Source organism: Rhodnius prolixus, unplaced genomic scaffold, assembly GCF_049639745.1.
Source record: "Rhodnius prolixus isolate KJV_2025 unplaced genomic scaffold, Rpr scaffold_1, whole genome shotgun sequence".
In the NCBI taxonomy this organism is placed as follows: Eukaryota; Metazoa; Arthropoda; class Insecta; order Hemiptera; family Reduviidae; genus Rhodnius; species Rhodnius prolixus.
Window position 1 is genome coordinate 33,019,789 of NW_027411581.1, and position 25,281 is coordinate 33,045,069.

At 36.8% G+C, this 25,281-nt stretch overlaps 1 protein-coding gene across 3 annotated transcripts in view; it reads left to right on the forward strand.

Annotated features, from left to right (window-relative positions):
* Hr4 (nuclear hormone receptor 4) overlaps positions 1-25,281 on the forward strand; it is a 370,802-nt gene that overhangs the window by 259,246 nt on the left and 86,275 nt on the right. For all 3 annotated transcript variants that reach the window (XM_074137740.1, XM_074137713.1, XM_074137723.1), the window contains one exon: positions 17,325-17,429. In XM_074137740.1, the coding sequence (XP_073993841.1) occupies positions 17,330-17,429 (100 nt within the window). In that variant the 5' untranslated portion in view covers positions 17,325-17,329. The remainder of the gene's footprint in view (positions 1-17,324; positions 17,430-25,281) is intronic.

The following is a 25,281-nucleotide window of genomic DNA, read 5'->3' on the forward strand; positions in this document are numbered from 1 at the left end:
TTTTTTTTCATTTTTAATACTTAAACAAAAATTCCAAAAAAAAAAACGAGATATTTCGACGAGACCGAGATTTGAGCGAACGAGTTCGAGACGAGACACTTGTCAAACGAGACCGAGGCGAGATCTGCATAAAGTCTCGCCTCGTCTCGGTCTCGTGCAGCACTAGGCAATATCTTTCTCGAAATCTATTAAATCTAAGTTTATGCAAAAAAAATTACCATGGTTACCAAAAATTACCATGGTTACCAAAAAAAAAAGAAGAAAAATCTACGCGCAATCTCACCGAAGGATGCGTGACTTCATTTCCAACAACAGTTTCTTACAATTCCCTATATTTTTATTGAAAAATTGAAAAAATGTATTTATATTTCTGTTTAAAATTAAAATTTAGCAAAGACTTCCAGCACAGTACGATTGTCATGGCAATGACACAGATAACTGCCATACTTGAAGCGGTTAGTTTGAAAGAGTTTTACTGATTTAAAATTGAAGATTTTAACCTACAGGCTACCTAAATAAATTAGCCTCGCTTCGCTGAGGCATCACTAGAATCCATTTTAAATTTCTATAAGGTAACACTATAACCTTTTTAACTGTTATAATTAAAAATATCTAATTATTTATTAAAGTATTATTTTTATTTCTATATTCCTTTCAATTTTTATTTTATTTTTTAATATTCGTTTTTTAATTATTTAAATAAAATAAATTTAAATAAGCTTATTAGAGTTTTACAGAAAATATTTATGTTAATAACAAAACTTCTTATATCAAGGAAGCACAATAAAGTTTTTCCACTCACTTGTGCGGAAAGTGACACTAATGGGAATTTCCCCCCACTAGTGTGGGAAGTTGGGCATTACACAGCTGATTTTAATTGAGTAATGAGAACTTCCCTACATGGTTGCAGAAATAAATTATTATGTTCTTGGTCAAGTTGGGTTTGTGGTCTCTTTAATGGCGTCAATCGGCTTAATCGTACCAATTAAAGTGATACCTTTATTTCAGGTAGTCTAACTCAAACTAGTTGAGCGGTCCGTGGCGGAAGTACATACATATCTTACTGCTGATAGAGCCTAATTTAAAACAAAGTATTGGGCTAAAATTCAGCTACCTATCAGGTTCCATGCTTGGATATTGATCGCTCGTGTTTTACCATGCATTTCTCTTATTAACAAATTAGATAATTAAAGTAAAAATACATAACTAGGAGTCGAATAATAATTTACTCTTAGAGCGCAAAAAGTAAAAATTTATTCGAGAGAGTGCCTCATTTAACTTGAGAATTAATGATAATACAGCTTCACAATCCCTTAAAATAACGGAAGAAATTTTTCAGGAAGAATCTTTGTCGACACTATTGTTCTCGAAGTTATTATCCAACTTCATGACTCACTTTTACGAACAGAGTTTTGCGAGGAACTAACTTGTTGATGATCTTCTTGGCTTCTTATTTGCAGTCGACATGTTAGCATTGGCGGATTGTTTCAAAATGTTTAGAAGTAGTTGCTCTAGTGGAATATTTTTAGGAAAATGGCATACGTGAAAAAACCAGAATACCAATGTCTTTCTTGTTCTTTCAATAGTTTTTCTTTCATTTCCAAATTGTAGGAAGTTGCTACGTTTAAAATATGAAGAAGACGATGACGCAAAGATGTTAGCACTGCTACCTACTTAGGTGTTCCACAACTGCCTTTTAGTATTCCGTTCCGTCTTTTAAGACAAAAAGTCCTTGAAAACGGGAGTATTAGTAAGAAGTAAATCAAACAGCTGGGGCAGTAAAATCAGATTATTTGGGTCAGCAGCTGCGAATTTTGCCCTTTGCACTTCAGTAATGTATGGTGGAATTGCAAATCTCATACTTTAGTGCCGTTTACCACTAAACGCACCCCATTTTGTGAGAGCGGATTCAGAAAGTTAGGATATTAGTGTTCAAATCTTGGAGCGGACATTGAACTTCAGGTTGTTTCTCCTAGGGAGGCAAAGAGTGCTTCATATGTCTCTTGATGAGAATTTGGAAAAGGTACTTAGGCGTGACAAAGTTATCTTGAAAATAAATATTTGTTTAATCACAGAAGCAGTCACTTGTTTCTACTACAGTCAATATACTGGTAACTATAGGCTCTCCGGGTCTCTCTAGTTAGCTTAGTAAAGAAATGCAGCTACAAAGTAAATAGGACGGATTCGAAAAATGGTCTAATCGTCTCTAAACAATAATACCAAAAGAATCTTGATCCCGAAACTTCAGAAATCGCAATTCTTTAAATATCGGTGAATTTTATTTAACTATAGCCTAAATGCCAAAGAATTACCTGCTGGTTAAGACTAGTCAACACTAAACAACTAAGAACATAGCTTTTATATTAAACATTAAATAAAATCCAAGGCCTAGGCCGCGAATCTAACCCAGTACCACAATACTTCTTATCGCCTCTAACCACTCGGCTAACGAGGCGCCTAAAAGTATTTAATAAACAGATTTAGATTTATTGCGCACTGCATTGAAATGAGAACTTTTGTGATGGATGTGTATAAATTATTAATTTTTTTATACAAATTTGAATGCATACCTATTCATTTCAGATAATATTTTATTTGTATTTAGTGTTTGTTAATTTCATCTTGAATTTCTTGGAGAGTTACAAATGTATAAAGTGAGTAATTCTTTATGTTGTAATGCCATATCAATTTCTTCTTCTTTATTTTTATACAGTTCTTCACACTTCCTTTTTTAGATTCAATTATTGTTTCCAGAGCTGCCGTAATATGTTCCGAACGTAAATATAGTGTATTTTTCGTCTTTTTTGACATCTTAGCAAGGTGCGTGTGAGCTAATGACAGCTAATGTTGTGCCTTTTCGTTGAACGTGAAGCATATGTTTCGTACTTATTGTTTAGCTTATAAGAGCAGTGAGTTTTCTGAGATCTGTTAGCTTCAATCATAACTTTTGGTGGTAGCAATGAAATCTCACTTCCTCATAACTTAAAAAAAAAAAAAAAGATTATGCAATTCTAGTAAGCGTTGTCAGAAGGAACCAGAAAATTATAATGAATTCAGAAACCTGGTCGCCACATTCGTTGCTTGAGTTTCTGATGCTAAAAGTTAGGATCAGACGTGATATTTTAACGTTCATTTCAATAACTTTTTACTTTATAATTTTGTCCTTTTGTTCAATTGTTGCAAGCTAATTACCTAAAATAATTGGTATTATCAGATACCTCAATTAAATTTGAAAAAATGCACAATTAGAATGCCGTAATTTCCAAGCAATTAATTTCTTAATCTATTTTCTTCATCTAAACAAGTGCTTAAAAGAAATTGTTTAAATGTATATATTTACATAATACATATAATTACCTGGGACAACACATATTTTGTAAATTAGATGGCTAGTAAACAAACTACCAGACTTAATAGCGGTAAAAAGAATAGGGTAATGAATAACTTCAACAGCTAGAGAAATGTAAATTTAATGGGCATCTTCAGGTAGTGAACTAGCATTCTAGGGCATTACTTTGGATACACATTTCCTAGTTTAACTTCTTAATAATTGTGATAATGAACAAGTAAAATATCATTATAATTGTAAGCAATCCCTAATTTCCAATGTCAGCTATGTTAATGAGTAACCGTTTAAAGGAATACTACAGTTAATAGGCTGAAGGATATATCAAAAAGTGAAACCACTTCAACTAATGGGCCCATATAGTTCTGTAATTAGTGCCTAGACTTTATCTACGGCGAACTATTTAGATATTTTACCTTTCTATTGTGTATCTTCCACTCTCTAAACAATCTGTTATATTCTGAAAGAATACACGATGTTTCTCTAAAGTTTTCCAATTATAATATAGATTTGCAAATTCCGATATAAGGTCTAATGTTTCTCCAATTTGGTATTGTCTTGTTTAAATGAACTGTCTCCCAATATCGTATTTTCACAATATTACTATTTTTTAAATTTTAAAGACATTAGTTGGAACCATTTTTTAAATTGGAAAAACCATTTGATCATTATAATCGCGCTTCCAAGCAGCAGATTCAGTCTTTTGGTTTAAAATCAGTGGGAAAGAAACCAGTCCGTCCGCTACCCAAACCTTCTACAATAGTTACAACAACAAAACAAGACGAGTCTAGGACAAAATCCGGACCCGAAACACACGGCCACTCAAGCCTAGACTCTTACATCGGCCACCTGCTCCGACTTAACAACTCAAATATCTACTCTTCTCATTTCCCGACAATCCCACAATGAATTAGTGTTTCCACCTCCTAAAGCACAAATATAAAAAAAAAGGTGTGAGACTCCTGATGTTGCCTCCTAACGCAACAATCCCCAGTAAAGGATCCAATCAGAAGTCTGAGAGATATCTGTGAAAGACACCTAACGAATTCTCCAATTAAGTGCACACGGAGCATTCGACCAGAGCAACTAGCTGAGGTAAAACGTTTGAAATTGATCTAGAATTCAGCAATTAGAGAATCCAATCGTAGCGGAAAGAACAATTATACACTAATAGCGTTGGGTTGCACTGCAACACTTGTACAACAGGAAACATTTTCACCTCATTCGAACAAGAACAAATCTTAGTTTCCAGCCTCTGTTCTGCGATAGATGTTTAGGTTAGAATTTGTTGGGTACGAACACGATGTTCAGGATAGCGGCTGACCCTCAAGCAAAACAGGCTTCGCAGAACTTAAATAGTGCTGCACGAGAAACGAGACAAATCTCGGTCTCCGAGACCGAGACCGAGACCGAGACGAGACTTGAGCAACCGAAACCGAGACCGAGATCGAGACATGATATATATCTCGTCGAGAAATCTCGGTCTCGTCTCGGTTTTTCAAATATTAATTTTTAGCTATAAAATTATAAAATTGTGTTCTTTATTAATAAATAATCCTTACGGGTATTGAATTAATTATTAAAAGATACGATTTTATTATATATGTCCAATATTACTACATCTATTTGACTTCGAATTACATAAGTAAAGTAAGCAAAGTAAAGTAATCGACTATTTTTTTCAGGCGGGGCTTTAAGTCCAACTACCAATTAGGTGTCGCGGACGGAGGCGACTAGCAAACATACTTTACTGTAAATTTCTCATATTAACCAATAAATAAAATCTAAGGCCTAAGACCAGGAATCGAACCCAGTACCACAATACACATTATCTTCGCAGGTCTCGCACCGCTCGGTTACCGTGGCGGCCCCCTTCGAATTACCTAATTTTTACATAAATTCACTAAATTTCACTATTCATATCATTCATTCATTCAATTTCATAAATTTCACTATTAATAATCTAATACTTTGAACTTAGATATTATTTGAATTATATTTTAGAATTTTAGAGTTAATGAATTTGAAAAAAAAAAGACTATCTATGCACCTAAAAAATATTGCCACAAATTTTCGTTTTTAAGATACACTTTGCCCAAGCATTGATACATAAAAGAGCTTTTACTGAGTCAGAAGTTAGAGAAGATCTTCTATTGGTCATTATCATCGCAGCTTGCGAAAATAATCTTTCCGATGGCACTGAAGTTGCACAGATACTAAAAATATCTTTCGCCATTCTAGACAAATTTTTGAAGGATTTCTCAAGTGTTTTCCACCATTCTAAAATGTCAACGTCTACTGGTGCTTGGTCTAATTTGGTGTAATTAATTATTTCTGTCTTCCATTCTTCGGTGATATTTGCTGATTTTTGAGCAAATAGTGCAAAAATATGGATGCAGTCGTCGTCGTCGTCGTCAAAAGGTGAATCACCAGATTCTTTATCTTCACCAACAGCCATAACTAATGGAGCGGGAAGTTTGTTGGGAGGTGTATTTTTTATTTCACGAATCGACTTGTTATAGGAGGCAGATATGTTATTTGGGTCTTTCATTTGGGGCGTTTTTAACATCTTTTTGAAATTATATAAAGATATATAACAGTAATAGTAATATATGATGCACCTGCAGAGGTAGTTGATGTGTGCAGCTACTTGGGTTTAGCGAACCCACAGGTAAACTCGAGCTCCCCACCACACACACTCATTTACACCTTAACATTCACACTATACAGACGACTACACACACTGCACGAACAAGGATACGCACTCGTCGAGAGTCAGAGTATAAATATCTCTCCCTCGCGTGCCGTGGCGAGGCTTTGGGGCTAGGGTGGAAAAGAGGATCCTGGGCATTGAGGGAGACGTTGACCTGCGGGCAGCTTATCCCAACACATGTCTTTGGCCTCGGCTTCACCCGAGAGCTCCACCTGGAGGATACCCCTACTTCAGGAAATCGGCTAGGGAACACTGTCTCAGACAGGTTCCTAGGGGTAGGAAGGGGGTCGCGGGGGCACGGGTCGGTACCTGGTACCGGAACGTTGTCTTCCGCGGCACCGGTCTATGTCGAAGTGCGATGGTCCACCCGGATAGTAACCGGGTCCATTTGAGCGTCTGAGGAGGCGGGACCACGTACTTCGATGAATTTATATGTCTATCATGGATATACATATTAATTCTACCGGGCCTAGCCCACCATTTAACCCTGCCCACAATCCTAACTACCTTCTCCCTCACCCAAACTCCAATACAACTCCCAATCCTACTCCCCCATCCCACATCAATCCAATCTGTTTTTCAGGATCTCGACACGGCATGGACCAGGACAATTCGATGGACGTTTCAACGACGGGGATGCAGGTTACTTTGCAACCCTTTTGCCCTTCTTCCCCGCCAAGGAAGAAAGCCAAGGGCGGCAACCAGAGAGGTAATGAAATTTTTAAATTTGTTGACTTTGAAGCTGATAATTGGGGAAGATTTTTTGTACTCAGGAAGAAAGAAGGTTCATTCTCCAACGAATGTTCCTTCAAAATACACAAGTTTTTGAAAAGTGCACTCGGCAAAACCAAAAGTATAAGAAAGCTTGGCGATGGCTCAATTTGTGTTGAAGCGGATAACCGCTCCCAAATAAGGGCCATTTTGAATTTGCAAAAATATATGGATGCTGAAGTAGAAGCGGGCCCACACAAGCGTCTAAACACTTCCCAGGGAGTGATCACTTGTCGGGATTTTTTAAACAGTGAGCTGGAAGACATTAAAGAGGGTCTGGCCGATCAGGGCGTAATAGAGGTGAGGAGGATTAAGCGGAGGCAGGATGGTTCCTTAGTGGATACCGCCTCCGTTGTCCTCACATTCGACCGCCCGAGACCGCCACAAATGGTAGAAGCTGCATTCTATAAATTGAAAGTACGCCCTTATGTCCCATCTCCTATGAGATGTTTTCAATGCCAGAGGTTCGGACACACCTCCATGAAATGCAAGGCCACCGAAGCGGTATGCGTGTGCGGAAAGCCGAAACATGAGGGCGAATGCACTCCACCAATAAAATGTGTAAACTGTGGCGGAGATCATAATGCCAGATCCTCGGGGTGTCCAATTTTAATAAAAGAGAAAGAAATTCAAAAAGTAAAAACATTACAGCAATTGCCCTACCATGAGGCAAGAGCTATAGTTGAAAGCAGATCTTATGTTACGAAAGAAACTTCTTACACAGATAAAATGAGGACACCCCTGACAGTGGCACACATTCTTTCAGCCCCTGCGAACCCACAGGGGCATTTAAAAAATGGCCCCTCTCCGGCCTCAAGGGGAGCTATTACTGACTTGGGAGAAATCCCACCGTCTACCTCCTCCCCTACTTTAAAGGGGACCATTATAAAGGTGGGAGAAATCCCACCACCAAAACAAAATGCCCCTCATGGGGCATCGGTAGCCAAAAGGCTACCATCAATCACTCCCACTACTAGTGGAAGTGATTCAAAGGTGGTTCAACAACCACCTAAAAACAAGACTTCCTCCGAAGGGGAGTGGAAGGTGGTAAGTCCACCTAAATACTCTACCAGGAGGAAGCGTTTAAGCTTAAAGATGCCACCTCCTTATCCAGTAGGAATAAGGGGGAAGAGCATCATATCGAATAAAGAGCAAATGTCTTCCGGCCAAATTGCTCATTCCCCCAAGCAGCAATGGCAGCTAATGGGGACGGATATTGAGGCCTCTGAATCGGAGGGTGGTAACATTTCCGACCACCCCCCAAGAAGAAGAAAAAAGGGCTGGCCTAAAGGCAAGCCTCGAGACAAGTGTGCCACTGATTAGACAAGTGATCATGATTCTCTCTTCAGCATCCATGTATCTTAATACTCAAAACTTAGTAAACACAACGAATTCATTTAGAATGTTCCTGCCACGTGTGGTCACATCGAACTACCAAAATGTGTGAGTCTATCATGCAATGGAATATGCGGGGCTATATGAGTAATGTGGAAGGGTTACGCCGAATGGTGGCGGAACACCGACCATTCGGGTTGTGCCTCCAGGAAACTAAGATTAGACCGGGGCAATCCATTCGAATCCCCAGATACAAAGTATACAGCAAAGAGGTGCAACCTGCCCCAGGAGGGAGGGCGCGCGGCGGAGTGGCCGTCTGTGTATGGGATAATATACCCAGCCAGCGGCTACCTCTCCAAACTAATTTGCAAGCTGTTGCCGTGCGCCTGTCTACACCACTGCAGATCACATTAGCCAGTATTTACTTGCCAGACATATTCTGGCGAAGAAGTGATCTGGAGAATCTACTCTCGCAGCTGCCTGCCCCAGTGTTGCTGTTGGGAGACTTTAACTCTCACAACACTTTATGGGGTTCAGCTAGAACTGATGCACGAGGTAGAGCTCTTGAGGAGATTATAGACAATTCTAATCTGATGTTCCTCAACAGTGGTGAAGCTACACATTTTAACGCACACTCGGGAGGCTTTAGCGCAATTGACCTGAGTGTTGCTACTCCTACCATTGCAGTTCGCTTAAGATGGACCACACTCGATGAACTATATCACAGTGACCACTTCCCAATCTTACTATCAAGCTCCATCTCCAGGGCGCCCTTTGTGATACCCTGGAGATACGACATCAAAAATGCAAATTGGCCTGCTTATTCCAACAATGTGGTGACTCCACCTCTTACAGGGGATGCCACCCTTGATGCAAAAAGGCTTACAAGATCGTTGGTGCGAGCAGCCGAAGGTACCATTCCTAGGATTGGCGGGAAAGTCGCAAGACTCCCCGTTCCCTGGTGGACCCCGGAATGCAAGGCTGCCAACATAGTAAAAAAGCAGGCCTTTAACAGATTTAAAAGGTATCCGACGGAAGAAAATTTAATTAGCTTTAAAAGACTAAGAGCCAGGGAGAGGCGTTTAATAAGGCATTTAAAAAAGGAAACTCTCACCTCATACGTATCGACGATTTCCACATCGTCGACGCTAAAAGAGGTGTGGGATAAAATAAGAGCCCTTTCTGGTGGTAGCAAATATCCATCGATGCCAGTTCTAAAACGTAATGATGTCGTCGTCACCGAGCCAAAAGAAGTAGCAGAAGTATTGGCTGGGCACTTTGCACAAGTGTCCAGCTCACAAAATTACCCTGCAGACTTCCTACGGCGAAAAGGTGACGTGGAGCAGCAGCCACTCGACTTTGAAATCGCCATTGATGAATCCTACAACGCTCCGCTGACCATGCAAGAACTAGAAAACGCTTTAAAGAAATGCAAGAATACAACTCCAGGAGTGGATGGAATCCCATATGCTATGTTAAAAAACTTGAACATAACTGGAAAGGTAAACCTGCTAAAATTATATAACAGCATATGGGAGACCGGACAATACCCTGATGGTTGGCGGGAAGCGATAATTATACCGATCCCTAAAGAAGGAAAAGACCCTAGTGACCCCTCTAGCTATAGGCCCATATCATTGACCACCTGCTTGAGTAAGGTCCTCGAATCTATGGTCAACTATAGATTAGTATATGTGTTAGAAACAAGAGGACTTTACAGCCAGCATCAAGCGGGATTTCGCAGGTATCGTTCCACGTTGGATCAGATGAGCCACCTTGAGGTCTACGTACAAAACGCATTTATGCGTAGGGAGCACGTTCTGGCCGTGTTCTTCGACCTCGAGAAGGCCTATGACACCACGTGGAGACATGCGATCCTGCGGAAGTGTCATGATTGGGGTTTGAGAGGGAACATGCCGAGGTTCCTTCGTGGCTTTTTAGAGTCGCGAAGGTTCCGAGTACGCCTGGGGTCGGTCCTTTCGGACCCACACGTCTTAGAAAATGGAATACCTCAGGGATCGGTATTAAGTGTTACATTGTTTACAATGGCGATAAATAGTCTAGCCGATGTTGTAGCAGATCCGCTTCAAATTTCTTTATATGTTGATGATTTGGCAATTTATTTATCAGGAAGGGATCTTTGCGAAGTTGGAGAATCGCTACAACAGGCAGTTGACAGAGTGGCTGCAGAGGCTTCCAGGAACGGATTTAAATTTTCAAAACTTAAAACGGTGTGCCTACATTTTTGCCGCTTGAGGCATGATCATGCCCCTCCAACACTGATTTTGGATGGCACACCAATTCATTATAAAGATAGCGTTCGTTTCCTGGGCCTCATTTTTGATAGTAAGCTATCCTGGCAGGAGCATATCGAATACACTTCTACAAAAGCAAGGAGAACCCTCGATATCTTGAAATTTCTTGGAAGTTACAAATGGGGAACTGAGCGGGAGATCTTGAAACGTATCTTCATTTGTCTTACCCGCTCCAAACTTGAATATGGAGCCCCCGTTTACAGTTCTGCGCGCAAGTCACGCCTGGCGCTATTAGACAGAGTTTATAATGAAGGTATTAGATTATTTACAGGCGCCTTCCGGACCAGTCCTCTACAGAGTCTTTATGTGGAGTCGGGGATGTTGCCTCCTCAGTTAAGAAGAGAGCAGATTACCCTGACTTACACCGCCGGAATATGGGGGAAGCGGTTTCTTACCTTATTCCCTACCATATTCGAGAGCCTACACGATGAAGAATTTCGTTACCAACGCTCGCGGACGCGACCCCTTAGTATCCGAGCTAAGGAAATCTTAGCTGCAGAGGGTATAGAATTAGGAGAAGTTATGGGTTGGGGCTTTGCACCCCACCCTCCATGGTTACTGCCCTCTGCGCGCGTCCGCATGGACCTGGCAATATTTAAAAAAGATGATACACCGCCCGTTGTCTATAGACAAAGATTATTAGAATTAATGAGTGTTTATTATGATTCTAGACCTGTCTTTACGGACGGGTCCAAAACAGACAACGGTGTTGGTAGCGCTGTGTACACCGATGGAGTTACCCTTAGTTGGACACTCCCTTATTACGCGTCGGTGTACACGGCAGAGACGTATGCACTTTGCCAGGCCCTAAAGCTAATAAAAGATAAAGATTATAATAAATCTTTGGTACTGACTGATTCGTTAAGTGCGATAATGGCTCTCCGGGATCAATTCTCGACGGACCCAATGGTCGTCACTATTTTAAAATTACTTTTTGATCTTCGTGCACGTGGCCAAGGGGTGACATTCGTCTGGGTGCCAGGACACATAGGTGTGTCCGGCAACGAAAGAGCAGATCAGGCTGCAAAACAAGCTGCCTCTACTACCTCTGAAGATGTCATCCCTGTACGTCCTACTGATTTACAAGCCTATATGAAACTTATTATAAATAGAAAGTGGCAAGTTCAGTGGGACAACACTAATGAAAAACTAAAAGATATAAGGCCACGTGTGCTAAATGCCAAAGTCGAGAATTACCCGCGGCATGAATCAGTGATTCTAACAAGGCTAAGGATTGGTCATACACGTCTGACACATGGGTACCTCCTCATTGCCGAAAGAAGGCCGAGGTGCCCGCGATGCCGAGAAAGGCTGACAGTGTCGCACGTGTTGGAAGGGTGTCAGGCACTGCGAACACAGAGAGAAACAGCAGGCCTGCCACATGACAAGCGCGTTATCCTTCAAGAGGGTTCTCCTTACATCAGGAGGCTATTTACGTATCTAAAACAAATTAATTTATATTTTAAAATTTAGGTTAGTGATTAGGTTAGTTTATAGGTTAGTTCTTTTAAAGAGGAAAGGAATATCGAGTACTTTCCCCTAGTGTGAATGCTTAGGATGAGTGTATTATATTAAGGTGAGAATGTATTTATTGGCATGAATGTATTTATTGGCGTGAATGTATTTATTGGCACGAATGTATTTATTGGCGTGAATGTATTTATTGGCGTAAACGTATTTATTGGCGAGAAAGTCGTATGTATGTTTAGGTTAGGTTTTTTATCTCGGGGTTGAAAGAAATTTTATACGAGTATTTCAACCCCATTAGGTTAATTATATTTAGTTCTAGTTTATTTTGGGATGTGCAGGAATATTAGTTCAAAGTACTGCACATCCAACTGCTAGTAGAGTAAATAGCCTCCTCGGACTTAGTATTAGCAAAGCCCAAGCAAATAGTAAACATAGAAATGATAATACTTTTGGTTTTGCCTACAATAAATATAATAGAAAACATCTAAAATTATTAATTCAGATTTAGTTATGTATTGTAAAATTTAGTTTATTTAAGGGATGGCACAATGATGTTCCACACTCCCCCTCGTCGACAATGTCGATGAAATAAGAGGGGATGTGTGGAGACAATCTTGCGGACCCAGGCTCCACCCGACCTTGCTAAGCAAGGTGTAGTGTTTGGAAGCTATGGGTCTGCACACGTGTCATCCCAGCTCGAGTAGTATTTGGAAAGTGAAAAGAACATTATTAGTGGGCGCTAATGGCCATCGATGCGCCAAAAAAAAAAAAAAAAAAAAAAAAAATATATGATGCATTGAAGTGTAAGTAGTTGTCTTCTATTGCACACATTTTCATTATCAATATATAAATTAAAATAATTATTAAAAAATAATAACATTTTTTGAAAATATTATTAATAGCAAACCACTCCAGCAGCTGACCCTTAGATTTTCTCTTCCTAGGAGCTTCTTACAGCTCACTGTCCGGTGATGGACAGTGTTGTCTGTAACGAGAGAACACTGTCCGGAGGCCGGCAGTGCACTGGAAAAAGCTCCGGGCGCTAATGACCTCAGCTGTTGATGCGCCAAAAAAAAAAAAAAAAAAAAAAAAAAAAAAAAAAAAAAAAAAAAAAAAAAAAAATAGCAAACCACTTTTAATACTTAAACAAAAATTCAAAAAAACCGAGACCGAGACCGAGATATCTCGACAAGACCGAGACCGAGTCCGAGATCGAGACTGCATAAAGTCTCGCCTCGTCTCGGTCTCGTGCAGCACTAGACTTAAAACTAGTTGAGAAAACAGCAAAATACCATGATCTTGTGCAAAATCCAAAATGGCTGATAAGAGACGAATTTCAATAATTTTGTTATATTAAAGTTTGTTGACTTTCCATTTTATTGTAAAAATGAGGTTATATCAACCTGAGATATAAATTTCATTACACCGGGATCCAAACAACATGCGTGCTGGCAGGATGCAATCAGCGACATTTAATTAGCCTCGATGTAATTAACTATTTTATGTAATATAATAGTATATTACTTTCCCTTACATTTCTTCCTACATATTAGTTTTTGATGGAATGCAACAAAAAAGAGAGTTAAATTGTAAAGAATGTATGTAATAAAATTAGTTACTGCAATGCCAGAACACTAAACCTCTTACGAAACACTTAGGTCAATTAGAGAAAGCATCTTTCCCGCTACATCAAAGGGGAAGAGCGAGTTTTCACCCTACTGAAGTGCTGTGGTGGAAAGCAGGTTGTTGTTAAGCTTGACATGAAGGGTAAAACTGTCTTCGAAACCAGGCTGCAGTCATTTTCCTTCATGTGGCCATCATTTATCTACTGCTTAACCATTACTTCAAAGAGATGAACATTATTCTTTAACAACTTTTCTGCTTCTATTTCTGCCTTAATTTTTTAATCCATTTATGTTGACATCAGTAACGGCATTAGTTATGCCTGAAAATAGATTGCCACGTACACGTTATGCTGCGCTGCTTGACAACATTGATAGCATCCCTTTTAACTGGACCGCTGATTTGCGAAAACAATTTGAGATTATTGGTTCCGATGATGTCTGGGAAAAACAGCACGTACCCAATGGGTTATCATGGCAAGATTTAACAATAATCTTATTCGTAAGGATGTTGAATCTTTGTAAACGGCAAATTTAACACTTTCCTTAGAAATATTAGCAGCTTTGGATTGGGTAAACGATTACGTTCACTTTAAATTCACATCGATATGATCAGAATTGCCAGTCAATTAAGATTAATGTCTGAGAAGAAGCCTCAACTCTATATCCTCGGTAGGGTTTATAAATTTAATACTGATTCTCCCTGCTCGTTATGTGGGAACAATAAAGATGATCTAATTCATTTCCTAATTATCTGCCCGATATTAGATGTCTTAAGATCCAAGTATCTGCATATGCACAACATTAACTTTTCTTCCTGTATTCAACCTGAAATTGTGTCGGAGAATCTCTTACGTTTCGACTCGGTAAATAAAATAAAATATATGTATTTTTTTGTAATTAATTCTATAAAAATTAGAAATTTGTTTTCATTAATTTAATAGCTTTTGTTTTATTTGTAAAAGTGAATTTATTTTTGTCTCTGTTCTCTTTCTTTTCCTTTTTCCATGTATTATATCTGTAACTGCACGGGTCAACCCCTTGCTACAATTGTACATTATAAGCAAGTAACAATAAATAATAATAATAATAATAGTAACGACATTCGTCCTGACTATTCGAAATTTTCTGATTATTCATTCCAATCTAAACTCTTTTCTCATCACAAATTCGAATAATTATATAAATAAATGTAGATTATTAATTATAGAACATGTTAATTAAAGATAAACTCTCTGGCAAGTGATCATCTCGCCGGGAAAAGCATCACAATCTCCCCAAGAGCGATCGAGAAAGAGAAAGTTACAGTTAGAGAGAGTGAGGAAGAGAAATGGCTTCAGTGAGAGCACAATCCTTTCTCTTACTAAGAGATTCGTAAAATGATGGGTCTTCTGACATCACAGTAACTAATTTCAAAAAAAAAAATATTTCTTATTTTTAAAGATTCTATTTACCAAGTTTGTGACGATGCAATAGAAAGATGCGCTTACAGTACCAAGAGAAAGTAAGCAACCATAAAACAAAAACAAATTAAATAAATAATTTGAAACCAGTCCAATTAAAAACAAAGCTCTGAGAAAACACAGATTACCAACACATCCTTATTTCGGCTAATAAAGTCAGAAGATACTTATAAAGTTTCTTCCTGTACAGACAACAGGAAATACTTTTACTTTCCTTGTTATATAAATATATATGGCTGTGCTCGTCAAGGAAGGAAAGGCAAAACAAAAAAAATATATCTTAACCATCTGGTGAAAGTGTTTATTTGAACAGAAAGGTTGGCACAACTGTTTCTTCTCCACTGCCATAGAGATTGGTTTCAGAATACTCTTTTCTTTTTGGCTCGTTTTTTGTTATGTATTCTTACTGATGAACGGTAGAGGGGAATGCTCTGCCATTATAATACATTTATGAAATTATATAAAGATATTTATTTAATGAATGGTATTGTGATGTAAGAAAAAACAATTTTTTCAATGAAAATAATGAATGAATTAGTGAATGTTGGTTTCCTTGCATAGAGAATAGAAATAGGTGAGAACTACTAATATTACTTAACGACATTGGAAGTTTGCACAGACATACGAGTACAAGTTCTTAAGTATAGATAGTAAGTATTAAAGACATTTATTTATTTTTTTTCAGCATACAAATATTATTTATAATAACTTAGCTTTGATTTTATCAAAGGTTTTAGACCTTCATTCATCTCAGTAGCAGAATAATCACTTGGGGTGTAGAGATTTGGACTTCACTTTTTTTACTGCCTCGTTTTTTTCGAGACAGTAAGTGCATTGCGAGAAGGTAAGTGAAGTCGAAATCTCTACACCATACTGTTCAATCTACCTCTGCAACATTTTGAGTCCATTAGCGCCTGAAGCTTTTCTTACTGTCGGCCTCTTAGAATGCTCATAATTTTTATTTCTAAACGGTAAAAAAAAACAGTTCCCCCCTTAGTTAGCGTAGTGGCAACAGTTAGAAAACTAAAGAGACTAATTAGTACTACTAATAACTTATTTCTTGTAAGATGTTTGCGCCGACCATATAAATTTTACGACAGATAAGCACTGAATAAAATAATCCATGTTTCTGCGCCTAAAGGTTATAATAAAACCCCGGGCAATGCAGGTTACCTCAGATAATAACATATAATTGTATAGGCTAATAGTAGCTAACAGGCAACGTGACCTCTTAGCTCTAAGTTGTTGGGTTAGGTTAGGTTCAGAACATAAACAGATAAAACCACTAGTTTACCATTGACTGTAAAATAGCGGTTTTAACTTTAATTTAAAAATGTATATGTTATGGTCTTTATTTACAATTACTTAGCAAATAACAAGTTGCACTTTGCAAAAAAATAATGCTTTAAATATTTATACCTGAATTAAGTGAAATAATACGTGCATAATTAATTTGGGTAAGTCCTAAGCTTGGTAAGTGGCAATTGTTATGTTATCCAACCACTTTTTACACAATTGCTTCCTGTCATTTCTAGAACAAGAAGTGTCTCGTGCCAAATTTTCGTTAGAGAATTATGTCCTTCTTACGTAGCGGAATAATATTCGGACGGCAAACAGGACTACCTAGAAATACACAAAATAAAAGTTTACAGAATTTCAACGTTACAGGAAATTTATTCATCATTCTCTACTTCTTCTAATCATCCTGCGAAACGGTCCAAATATTTTATCGGTACACAACTGTTGGTAAAAGCGGTAAAAATTAGTACTAACTAAATAAGAAAATACTCCTCGAAGTGAGCTAGCTTAGACTGCCTCTTTTAAGTCTCCCTTCTGATTTTACTTATCTCAAGTCCGGAGTCTCACTTTACTGTATGTTACTCGCCAATTTTCCAGATAAGGAAGCTGCTCCGATCTGTTGAGAGAAGTTGGTACTAATAACTCCTTTTGACAAAGCACGTTTTGAGGTAAACTGAATCCAAAAATATGGTTTCTATTCATAGATATGTGTTTGTGTGGATGTGGCTGTGACCAAAAATGAAAAATCGCAAGTTACTGGAACTCGATGTACCACTCAGTACTGCGGGACCATCTCCCAAAATTTTGATCGTTCAGAAATCCTACACGGGGATTAATGTATATGAACACAGTATATCTTTAAGAGCGAAAACATCCCCAATTCTATTTGACTAACTTTCTACTTAAAATTTTTTATATTATACCATAATCGATTGACAATAGTTTTTATATGTACGGAGTGAAAAATAAATTTAATTTTGTATGTTACAGGAATTATGACACTGACAAAAGCGCCTTGTGATCTGGACACAATGAGTCTATTCCAAGACCTCAAACTGAAGAGGCGTAAGGTCGACTCAAGATGTTCCAGTGACGGTCAGTGTTGTTCATTTATATATCGATATATCGAATATTGCATTTATTTAACAATATTTTTCATTAAACTTTAAAAAATACTTAAACTTTATTTTTAAGAAATACTGGATGAGATCACTCTAATTTGTGTCTCAGAAATTAAACTTGTCTATTAGATAATACAAATTTCTAATTATTCTGTTTGAGGTTTTAGAACTCCGTTTACTATTTGTTGAGTCTAAATATGTTTATTATTAATTGTTTTTAGTATCGTCACGGTAGCCGAGCGGTAATGGGTTCGATTCCCGGTCTAGGCCTTGGATTTCATTTAATATTTAATATGAGAACTGTACAGTAAAGTACGTTTGTTAATTGCCTCCGTCCAAGACACCTAATTGGTAGTTAGACGTAAAGCCTGCCTGCAAAAAAATAGGCATTACTTTACTTCTTTTTTATTTGTTAAGATGATCCGGGAAGTATTAAAGACTACAAAGGTGAAAGTGTAGAGAAAAATGTATACTACCATAATTAGGGCAGTTGAGGACTTCTGCTGCAAATACTTTGCAAGGCAGCAGTAGTAACAACCTATTTGCATCCCAATGAAGTTCAAGAAAGATGAAAGCTGGGATACAGTGATACTATGGCCACCTTCAGCAGGAACGGAAATCCGAATTTAGAATTGCAATAGATTCATTTTGAAATGTGTACTTTTTATTAGTATATTTTGTGTTACTAGCCGTAGCTTCCTTTTGGACTCCAAGGCTAAGCTTTCAAAATATTGTTTTTATGTTTATTTTTTGTTCATTACCTATATGCAGATTTGTTAATCATTTATTAAACGAAGTCAGAAACTTAAAAGATTATATTAAAGGCTGCCTGCTGCACTTGCGAAGTACACTGTTGTTGTGGTAACTGCTTGATGGGATTGAAAACTGTTTCGGCCATCCCTGCGGGTAGGCGCACATCAAATTCACCCTCGCTCTTCTTGTACTGAATTTAGCAGTTAGAAAAGTCATTCGTCAGTTTTGGAAAGAGATATTTAAATTTTAGTGTTTCAGACTGGTGGAAAATTAAATTTAGTCCTTATTGAGTGTTTATAACAGAGATCTATTTTAATTAAAATTTATTTTTGAACATTTACTCCAATAGAAAACGGAACCTCCGCCTTTCTTCATGCTCTTCGTAACGCCCTTCCTTATTGGGAAGAGATCCCTATTAGGAAATTTAGATTTTAAAAAATCGTTTCCTATGTATTTCTCTCAACAAAATGGGAAAAATGTTGTTAGGAGTTCCAACATATATTCCTGTCCTGTGTTTTATGATCCTAATACTGATCATTCCGATATTCAGATGTATAATTGAAGATTCACCCCGTCTACAGCCTATCCAGATAAAATATCCACTCTAGCGGTTAAAAAGTAAATAACCAAGGTTGTGTAAATACGTGAACTAGCTGAAGTTATCAATCAGCAATGTTAAAACTTCAATGAAATTGTGATCTCGAATCATTTCAGAGAATGCAGCCATAGTTCCACTTCCTGTAGTCCAGCTGATATTTTACCTTTAACTAGAAGATTCGCATTACTCTTCCCGAATGTAAACTAAAGTTGAGAAGGGTAAATAACAATGAAGACTAGAACGACAGACTTGTAATGACAGATCTAGACAAAAAGACCTTCTGCCCAGCAATTGACTCGCTTCGATCAACTTGGGTGAGATATTTTCCTTATTAATTAAAATCGAAAAGAGATTTCAAACAGCAAAACATGATTTATGTTTGATTCTGAGAGTTGTGTTCTGATAGCTTTGCAACAACCTTGCAACCTTTTCTTGAGGGCTACCTCCTTCGTTCTTCCCCGCCAGATATCGTTGTTTAAAGGTTCTAATGAATCGCTCCACTAATCCATCAGACTGCGGGTGATATGGAGAGGTTCTGGTGTGTTGTATCGCGTTTCTTTCATAAAAATTCTTGGTCTCTCCAGACCTGAATTGAGGTCCACTGACAGTCCAATTTTTTGGTACCCCGTACCTGTTGAACCATTGTCGGAGTCTATTTATTTTCGTTTCCGCGGTTATCTTCTCCAAATTTAATTATTATTATTATTATTATTTATACAGGTGACAGAATGTTACAGACTAGACAATAAAACATACCAAAATAGCACTTTAGAGGCAATCCTCGCCATCCTCCTCTTCCACAAATATTGAATTTGAACTTTCTAAAATTTTTCATTTTGTGTTACAATCTCACCCACACAGTCCCATTGGTAGAATCTTTTTAACTAAAACTTGCAGTTTAAGTAATGATTGATTAAACGCTAAAAGGTACGCAAATCAGCTAGTACTAAACATTTCATTATAAAGGTTTAGAGATAAAAAGGTTTGAATTTTGAAGGTATTTAAAGATCTCCAAATTTTAACCTTCCATATCTCATTAAGGATTATCACTAGAATGTTGTAATTTATACCACTTATAGAGGAAACTTTTCTCTACAATTGTGTTAAGAATTCATTAATGTCTGAACAATACGAAGAGAGATATAAAGGTTTGAAATTTGAACGATTTTAAAACCACCAAAATTTAACCTTCTATATCTCATTAACTATCTCGTTAAGAAAAACTTACAGCTTAAAATGTTAACCCTTAACTTACTGTTCATTATTGTTTGTTGAACTGAGTCCATGAACAGAAGACACACCAATCCTATTAACCCTTAACTGGAGAGGTCTTTTTAAAGAATGTTTATAGTTGTAGTCCCCAAAGAATCCTCAAAAACCATTCTCTTGAGAAAACTTTTGAATAAAATAGTAAGGTATTTTTACGTAAATAACAAAATTAAACTGCGAATGCTGTACTTCCTCTTAAGAGAAGTAAACAAAATTAAGCTGCGATTACAGGACTTCTCCCTAAAATGAAAAGAGAAATTTAAACTACAAATACGTATGAGTTCAATACTTCTTTTAAGTAATAGTTGTAAGGGCATTATTGCGTTGGGGAGCTTTAACCACTTCTTTGCTAAATTTTATCAAAATTGGACTAAGGTTATGGTGATAATAGTAATAATAGTTTTAGAAGGGCCTTACTTGCGTGGGGCAAACTCCCCTCCTTAAGGGGCCTACCGTCAAGACTTTTCTGAAAATGCTATTTTTGCTTATTTTCGGCAACTTTTTTCTCGAAATCTATTAGATCTGGGTTTTTTGCAAAAAAAATTACAGTTATAAAAGAGGATTTGCCCTACATTATAAAGAAAATTTGGGAATTTTATCTTTTATAGAAAAAGAGAAAAAAATTGTCAAAGTTGGGTGTTTTTCAATGTTACGCTTTTTCTTGAAATTTTTGATGATCAACCCTCATACAACCGTCCTGCCGGACAGTTTTAAAACAGTGTTTCGCTTTCCGCGGACTTCAAACCGGATACTCTACATTGCAAAGCTGCACGATTACATTCAGATACTGCATGTTTAAGAGAATATAGGAGAGGTGGGAGTGGTGCACGATAACATATCTTTATGCTTACTGCTTCCATCATTCAATTAATGAACAATATTTTCCTGTCGCGCACAATTAATGTTGCTAATTACTGCATGCAAATATGCATTAGGACTAAGTGAGAATCGTGCAAATTGAGATATTAATAGAGCGCAAGCGCACTGACCATTGACGCTGTATGAGGCCCCTCTCTACAATGCGATTAGTGCTGCAGACCTGTCTAGTTAGTACGTGCCGAGTATCTGAGCTGAAGTAATCCATTTGCTAGCGTAAATCTAGTCGAATTCTACGTAATTTCACATTTGGATGAACTTACGACAAAAATGTTGTTCCAAAATCGTATTGATTAAGTGGATTGTTTATTATTAAATGAATTCAAATAGATTTAGGTCTCTTTTTTTTTGTACGTAAGGATTATATTTTGAAGTAAGTAAAGTATTTAAGGAATCAAATCGATAGGTTTCTTGTAAATCAAATTATATGTGATTTTTATGCACAAAATAAATTGTTTTATTTTTCTTTGTATTTAAGGCGCGTCCTCATCTAAGGTTATTAGCGCCTAAGGCTTTTTTCAGTGCACTACCGGCCTTCGGGCAGTGTTCTCTCATTACAGACAACACTGTCCATCACCGGAGAGTGAGCTGTAAGAAGCTTAGGAAAAGAAAATTAAGGATTCTGATTATTTATTTATTTATTTATTATTATTATTATTATTATTTATCTGTATTACGAGGGTCGTTTGAAAAGTCCGTGCAAAGTCAGAGAGATAGCACTACTATCGAGGTATCGAGGTTATGTTTAGTTAGTAGCATCTCTTGGAAGAACACACACCAAGTTTCAGCCAGATCGGTCTATTTCTTTGTGTTTGGCATTCGTTTGAATCGAGGAAGTCGAGTGATTTTCAAAAAATGGACAAAAAAGAATTTCGTGTGTTGATTAAACACTACTTTATGAAAAGCAAAACGCCTCAGGAGACTAAAGAGAATCTTGATAAACATTATGGTGACTCTGCACCTTCGATTAGAACAGTTTATAAGTGGTTTCAAAATTTTCGGAGTGGCCATATGGGCACAAGTGACACTGAACGTTCTGGACGCCCTGTTGAGATTACTACTCCAGAAATCATTGATAAAATCCATGATATGGTGATGGATGACAGAAGAGTGAAGGTGCGTGAGATTGCTAGTGCTGTGGGCATCTCGAATGAACGGGTACATAATATTTTGCATCAACATTTGGACATGACAAAGCTATCCGCAAGATGGGTGCCGCGATTGCTCACGCTTGACCAAAAACGAAATCGTGTGAAGTGTTGCAAGGACGGTTTGCAGCTGTTCCAGAAGAATCCGCAGGACTTTAAGCGTCGTTTCGTCACTGTGGATGAAACATGGATACATCACTACACTCCTGAGACCAAAGAACAATCTAAACAATGGGTTACCAAGGGGGAATCTGCGCCAAAAAAAGGCGAAGACCGTTCCTTCGGCCGGAAAGATTATGGCGACTGTCTTTTGGGATTCGCAAGGAATAATCCTCATCGACTATCTGGAAAAGGGTAAAACTATTACAGGTGCATATTATTCATCGTTATTGGACCGTTTGAAAATCGAGCTGCAAGAAAAAGGCCCACGATTGGCCCACAAAAAAGTCCTTTTCCATCACGACAACGCACCAGCTCACACCTCAGCAGTTGTGGTCGCAAAATTAATGGAAATAGGGTTCCAACTCGTTTCACACCCCCTCTATTCTCCAGACTTGGCTCCCTCGGACTACTATTTCTTCCCCAATATGAAGAAATGGCTGGCGGGAAAAAGATTTTATTCAAACGAGGAGGTGATTGCAGAAACGAATGGCTATTTTTCAGACTTGGACAAATCCTATTATTCGGAAGGGATCAACAAACTAGAGCAGCGTTGGACGAAGTGTATAAGCCTAAAAGGAGACTATGTTGAAAAATAAAAAAGGTTTACCCAAAAAAATTAAGTAGTTTTTATTTTTGCACGGACTTTTCAAACGACCCTCGTACAAGTGATATAAAACAACTTGTGCTGTTTAAAAGTTAAAACAAAATATTTATCAAATATTAGTAAATAAATACTTCACTTTGTTAATATTAATGTTGATTTTTTTTTTATACCTTTGTTATACATTTTCATTTGTCCTTTTTTTTTTCTTTTTTTTTGCCGGACGTTTTTTGCTCTCCTTTTTTGTAACTTTTTTTCCAAGGATAATATTTAATAAAAAATTATTAATTATGATATTAATATCTGCTAATTTTAAACTGTGAAAATGAATTTATAATAACCAACAAAATGCTTCATTGAAATCTCGCTCCTATATTTGGCAAAAAAAAAAGAATAACATTAACCTCTAAGCTATTTTAAAAAGTTAGTATTTACAAATCCAAAAATAACAGATTTTTTCAATTTCGGCAACAAAATGTTTTTATTTTGATAATATTTATTGTTTACTGGCCCAGTGATAAGACTTACCAACTAATTTATCTCAATTTTCATTATATACTTTTTGTTATGGGTTCCTGAAGAAGGGAAAGAACTCTCCCCTTAATTCATGAATGTGTAAATAAGCTTCGATCTTGGGCAGGTATTTGGCTTTTTTCTTGTAGTTAAAATTAGAAATCCAATCTTTTACCCTTTTGGAGACAGAATTAATATACAAGTGATAAGTTTTAATCACTTTTTTTCTTTGATCGATTTATGATGAGAGAAAGTAATTATTGCCAATTTCAGTCTTATTATTTTATTGTTGCCAAACTTCACTTCTTAAATTAATTCGCATTGGTTTTGATAACGTATTTTAATTATACTTAAACAGTTTTTCCTCTGTTAAACATTTTTTATTCACCATTTTTCAAACATTTTTTCCAGCGATATTTGTTTTCTTAATCTGTTATTATCGGGTAATTTTGTACAGTGAAAATAAATTCATAACTACCTAAAAAGATTTTTTTTTTTTAAATTAATCTAGCGCCTACTTGAGGTTAACATGCAGTTCATAAATCAGCTAACTTCTGGTTCTGGTTAACCAGTTAGCTAACAAATTCTGGTGCAAACACTATTACTTACTAGTTTTCTCAACAGTCTGTTTCATGAAATATTCTTTAAAAATTGAAATGGTTTTCTCAGAACATTTGATTATTTAATTTTTAAGAATTAATTTATGATTAATGCTTATCAACATGACATCACAGTTTGCGGTAGCATGGTTCGTTTCATTGAAAGCTAAACTTACAGGAAAGCCTAACTGGACTAATCTCCGAGAACTTCTTTAAAGCGGATTTTTCCAGTAAAATGGTAAAAGTAAAAATGTTATAAAGTCTATGTGAATGTAATGTTTGTTAGGAGTTTTCAGAAAAGCGTGTAAACTATTTAAAAAAAAAATGGACACTTTCCTTCGAACTCAATTTTAGAAACACATTTAATTTCCTTCAAGAGAGGAGGGATAAGTTCCAAGTCCGTACATTGCAGGGAGATGGAATAAAGCTAGAAGAAGGATTCTCATCTCTTCTTACATGTGCGTCTTTAATCGATTTATGAAAAATTTCGAAAATGTTCAAATAAAGTTGTAGAGCTACATAAATGCTATTAGTGAAGCCAATAAAGAAATCATTGGAGCCGATTTAAGAAATTCCATAAAAAAAAACTGAAGAAACTACCCAGCAAAGGTTTTGCCAGTTTTGGCAAACCAAAAAGTTTTCCAAAGTAGAAATTTCAGCGATTTTTCGTTTTTGAGTTACACATACACACACAGAGAAACCAATTTGTAAAAAACACTTTTTGGGACTCAGGAGAGCTCAAAACGAATATTTCCCGGGAAAATCTGCAAGTTTATCATTCTTTCTCTTACTAGAGTATGAGAAAGTAGAAATACGAAAATAAAATTTTGAAATATGATCAAACCATTGAGCAATGGTTATTAATCAATCAGCTTAAGGTAAAAAATGTGAACCGTAATCTAAACTAGGAGGTCGAAAGCTTTATATAAAATAAGACTGAATTTGCATTTAGAATTCTCGTACTTCACAAATAGGCACTTGGATTAATTACTTAAATAATTAAATTAAAATAAATAATAAATAATGAAAATTGTATAAACAATCTGAATGAAAAATTAAGCCGGCTCCTTCGATTCCCAAATTCAGACTGAAAGCTAAACCCATTTGAAAAACTTTTAAGAAAAATAATGTTTGCCCAATTTATTATTACTATTTCTATCCAAATTTTATTATTAGAAGTAATTTTGTCGACTAAGTTGTCAAATTCGAGCTTCAAACCTTCTTAACTCATTTTACCTTTATTCATCTAAAGTGAATTCAAATTAAGTAATTTTTAATTCCTTTTGATTAAAGAATTTGTTTCATTC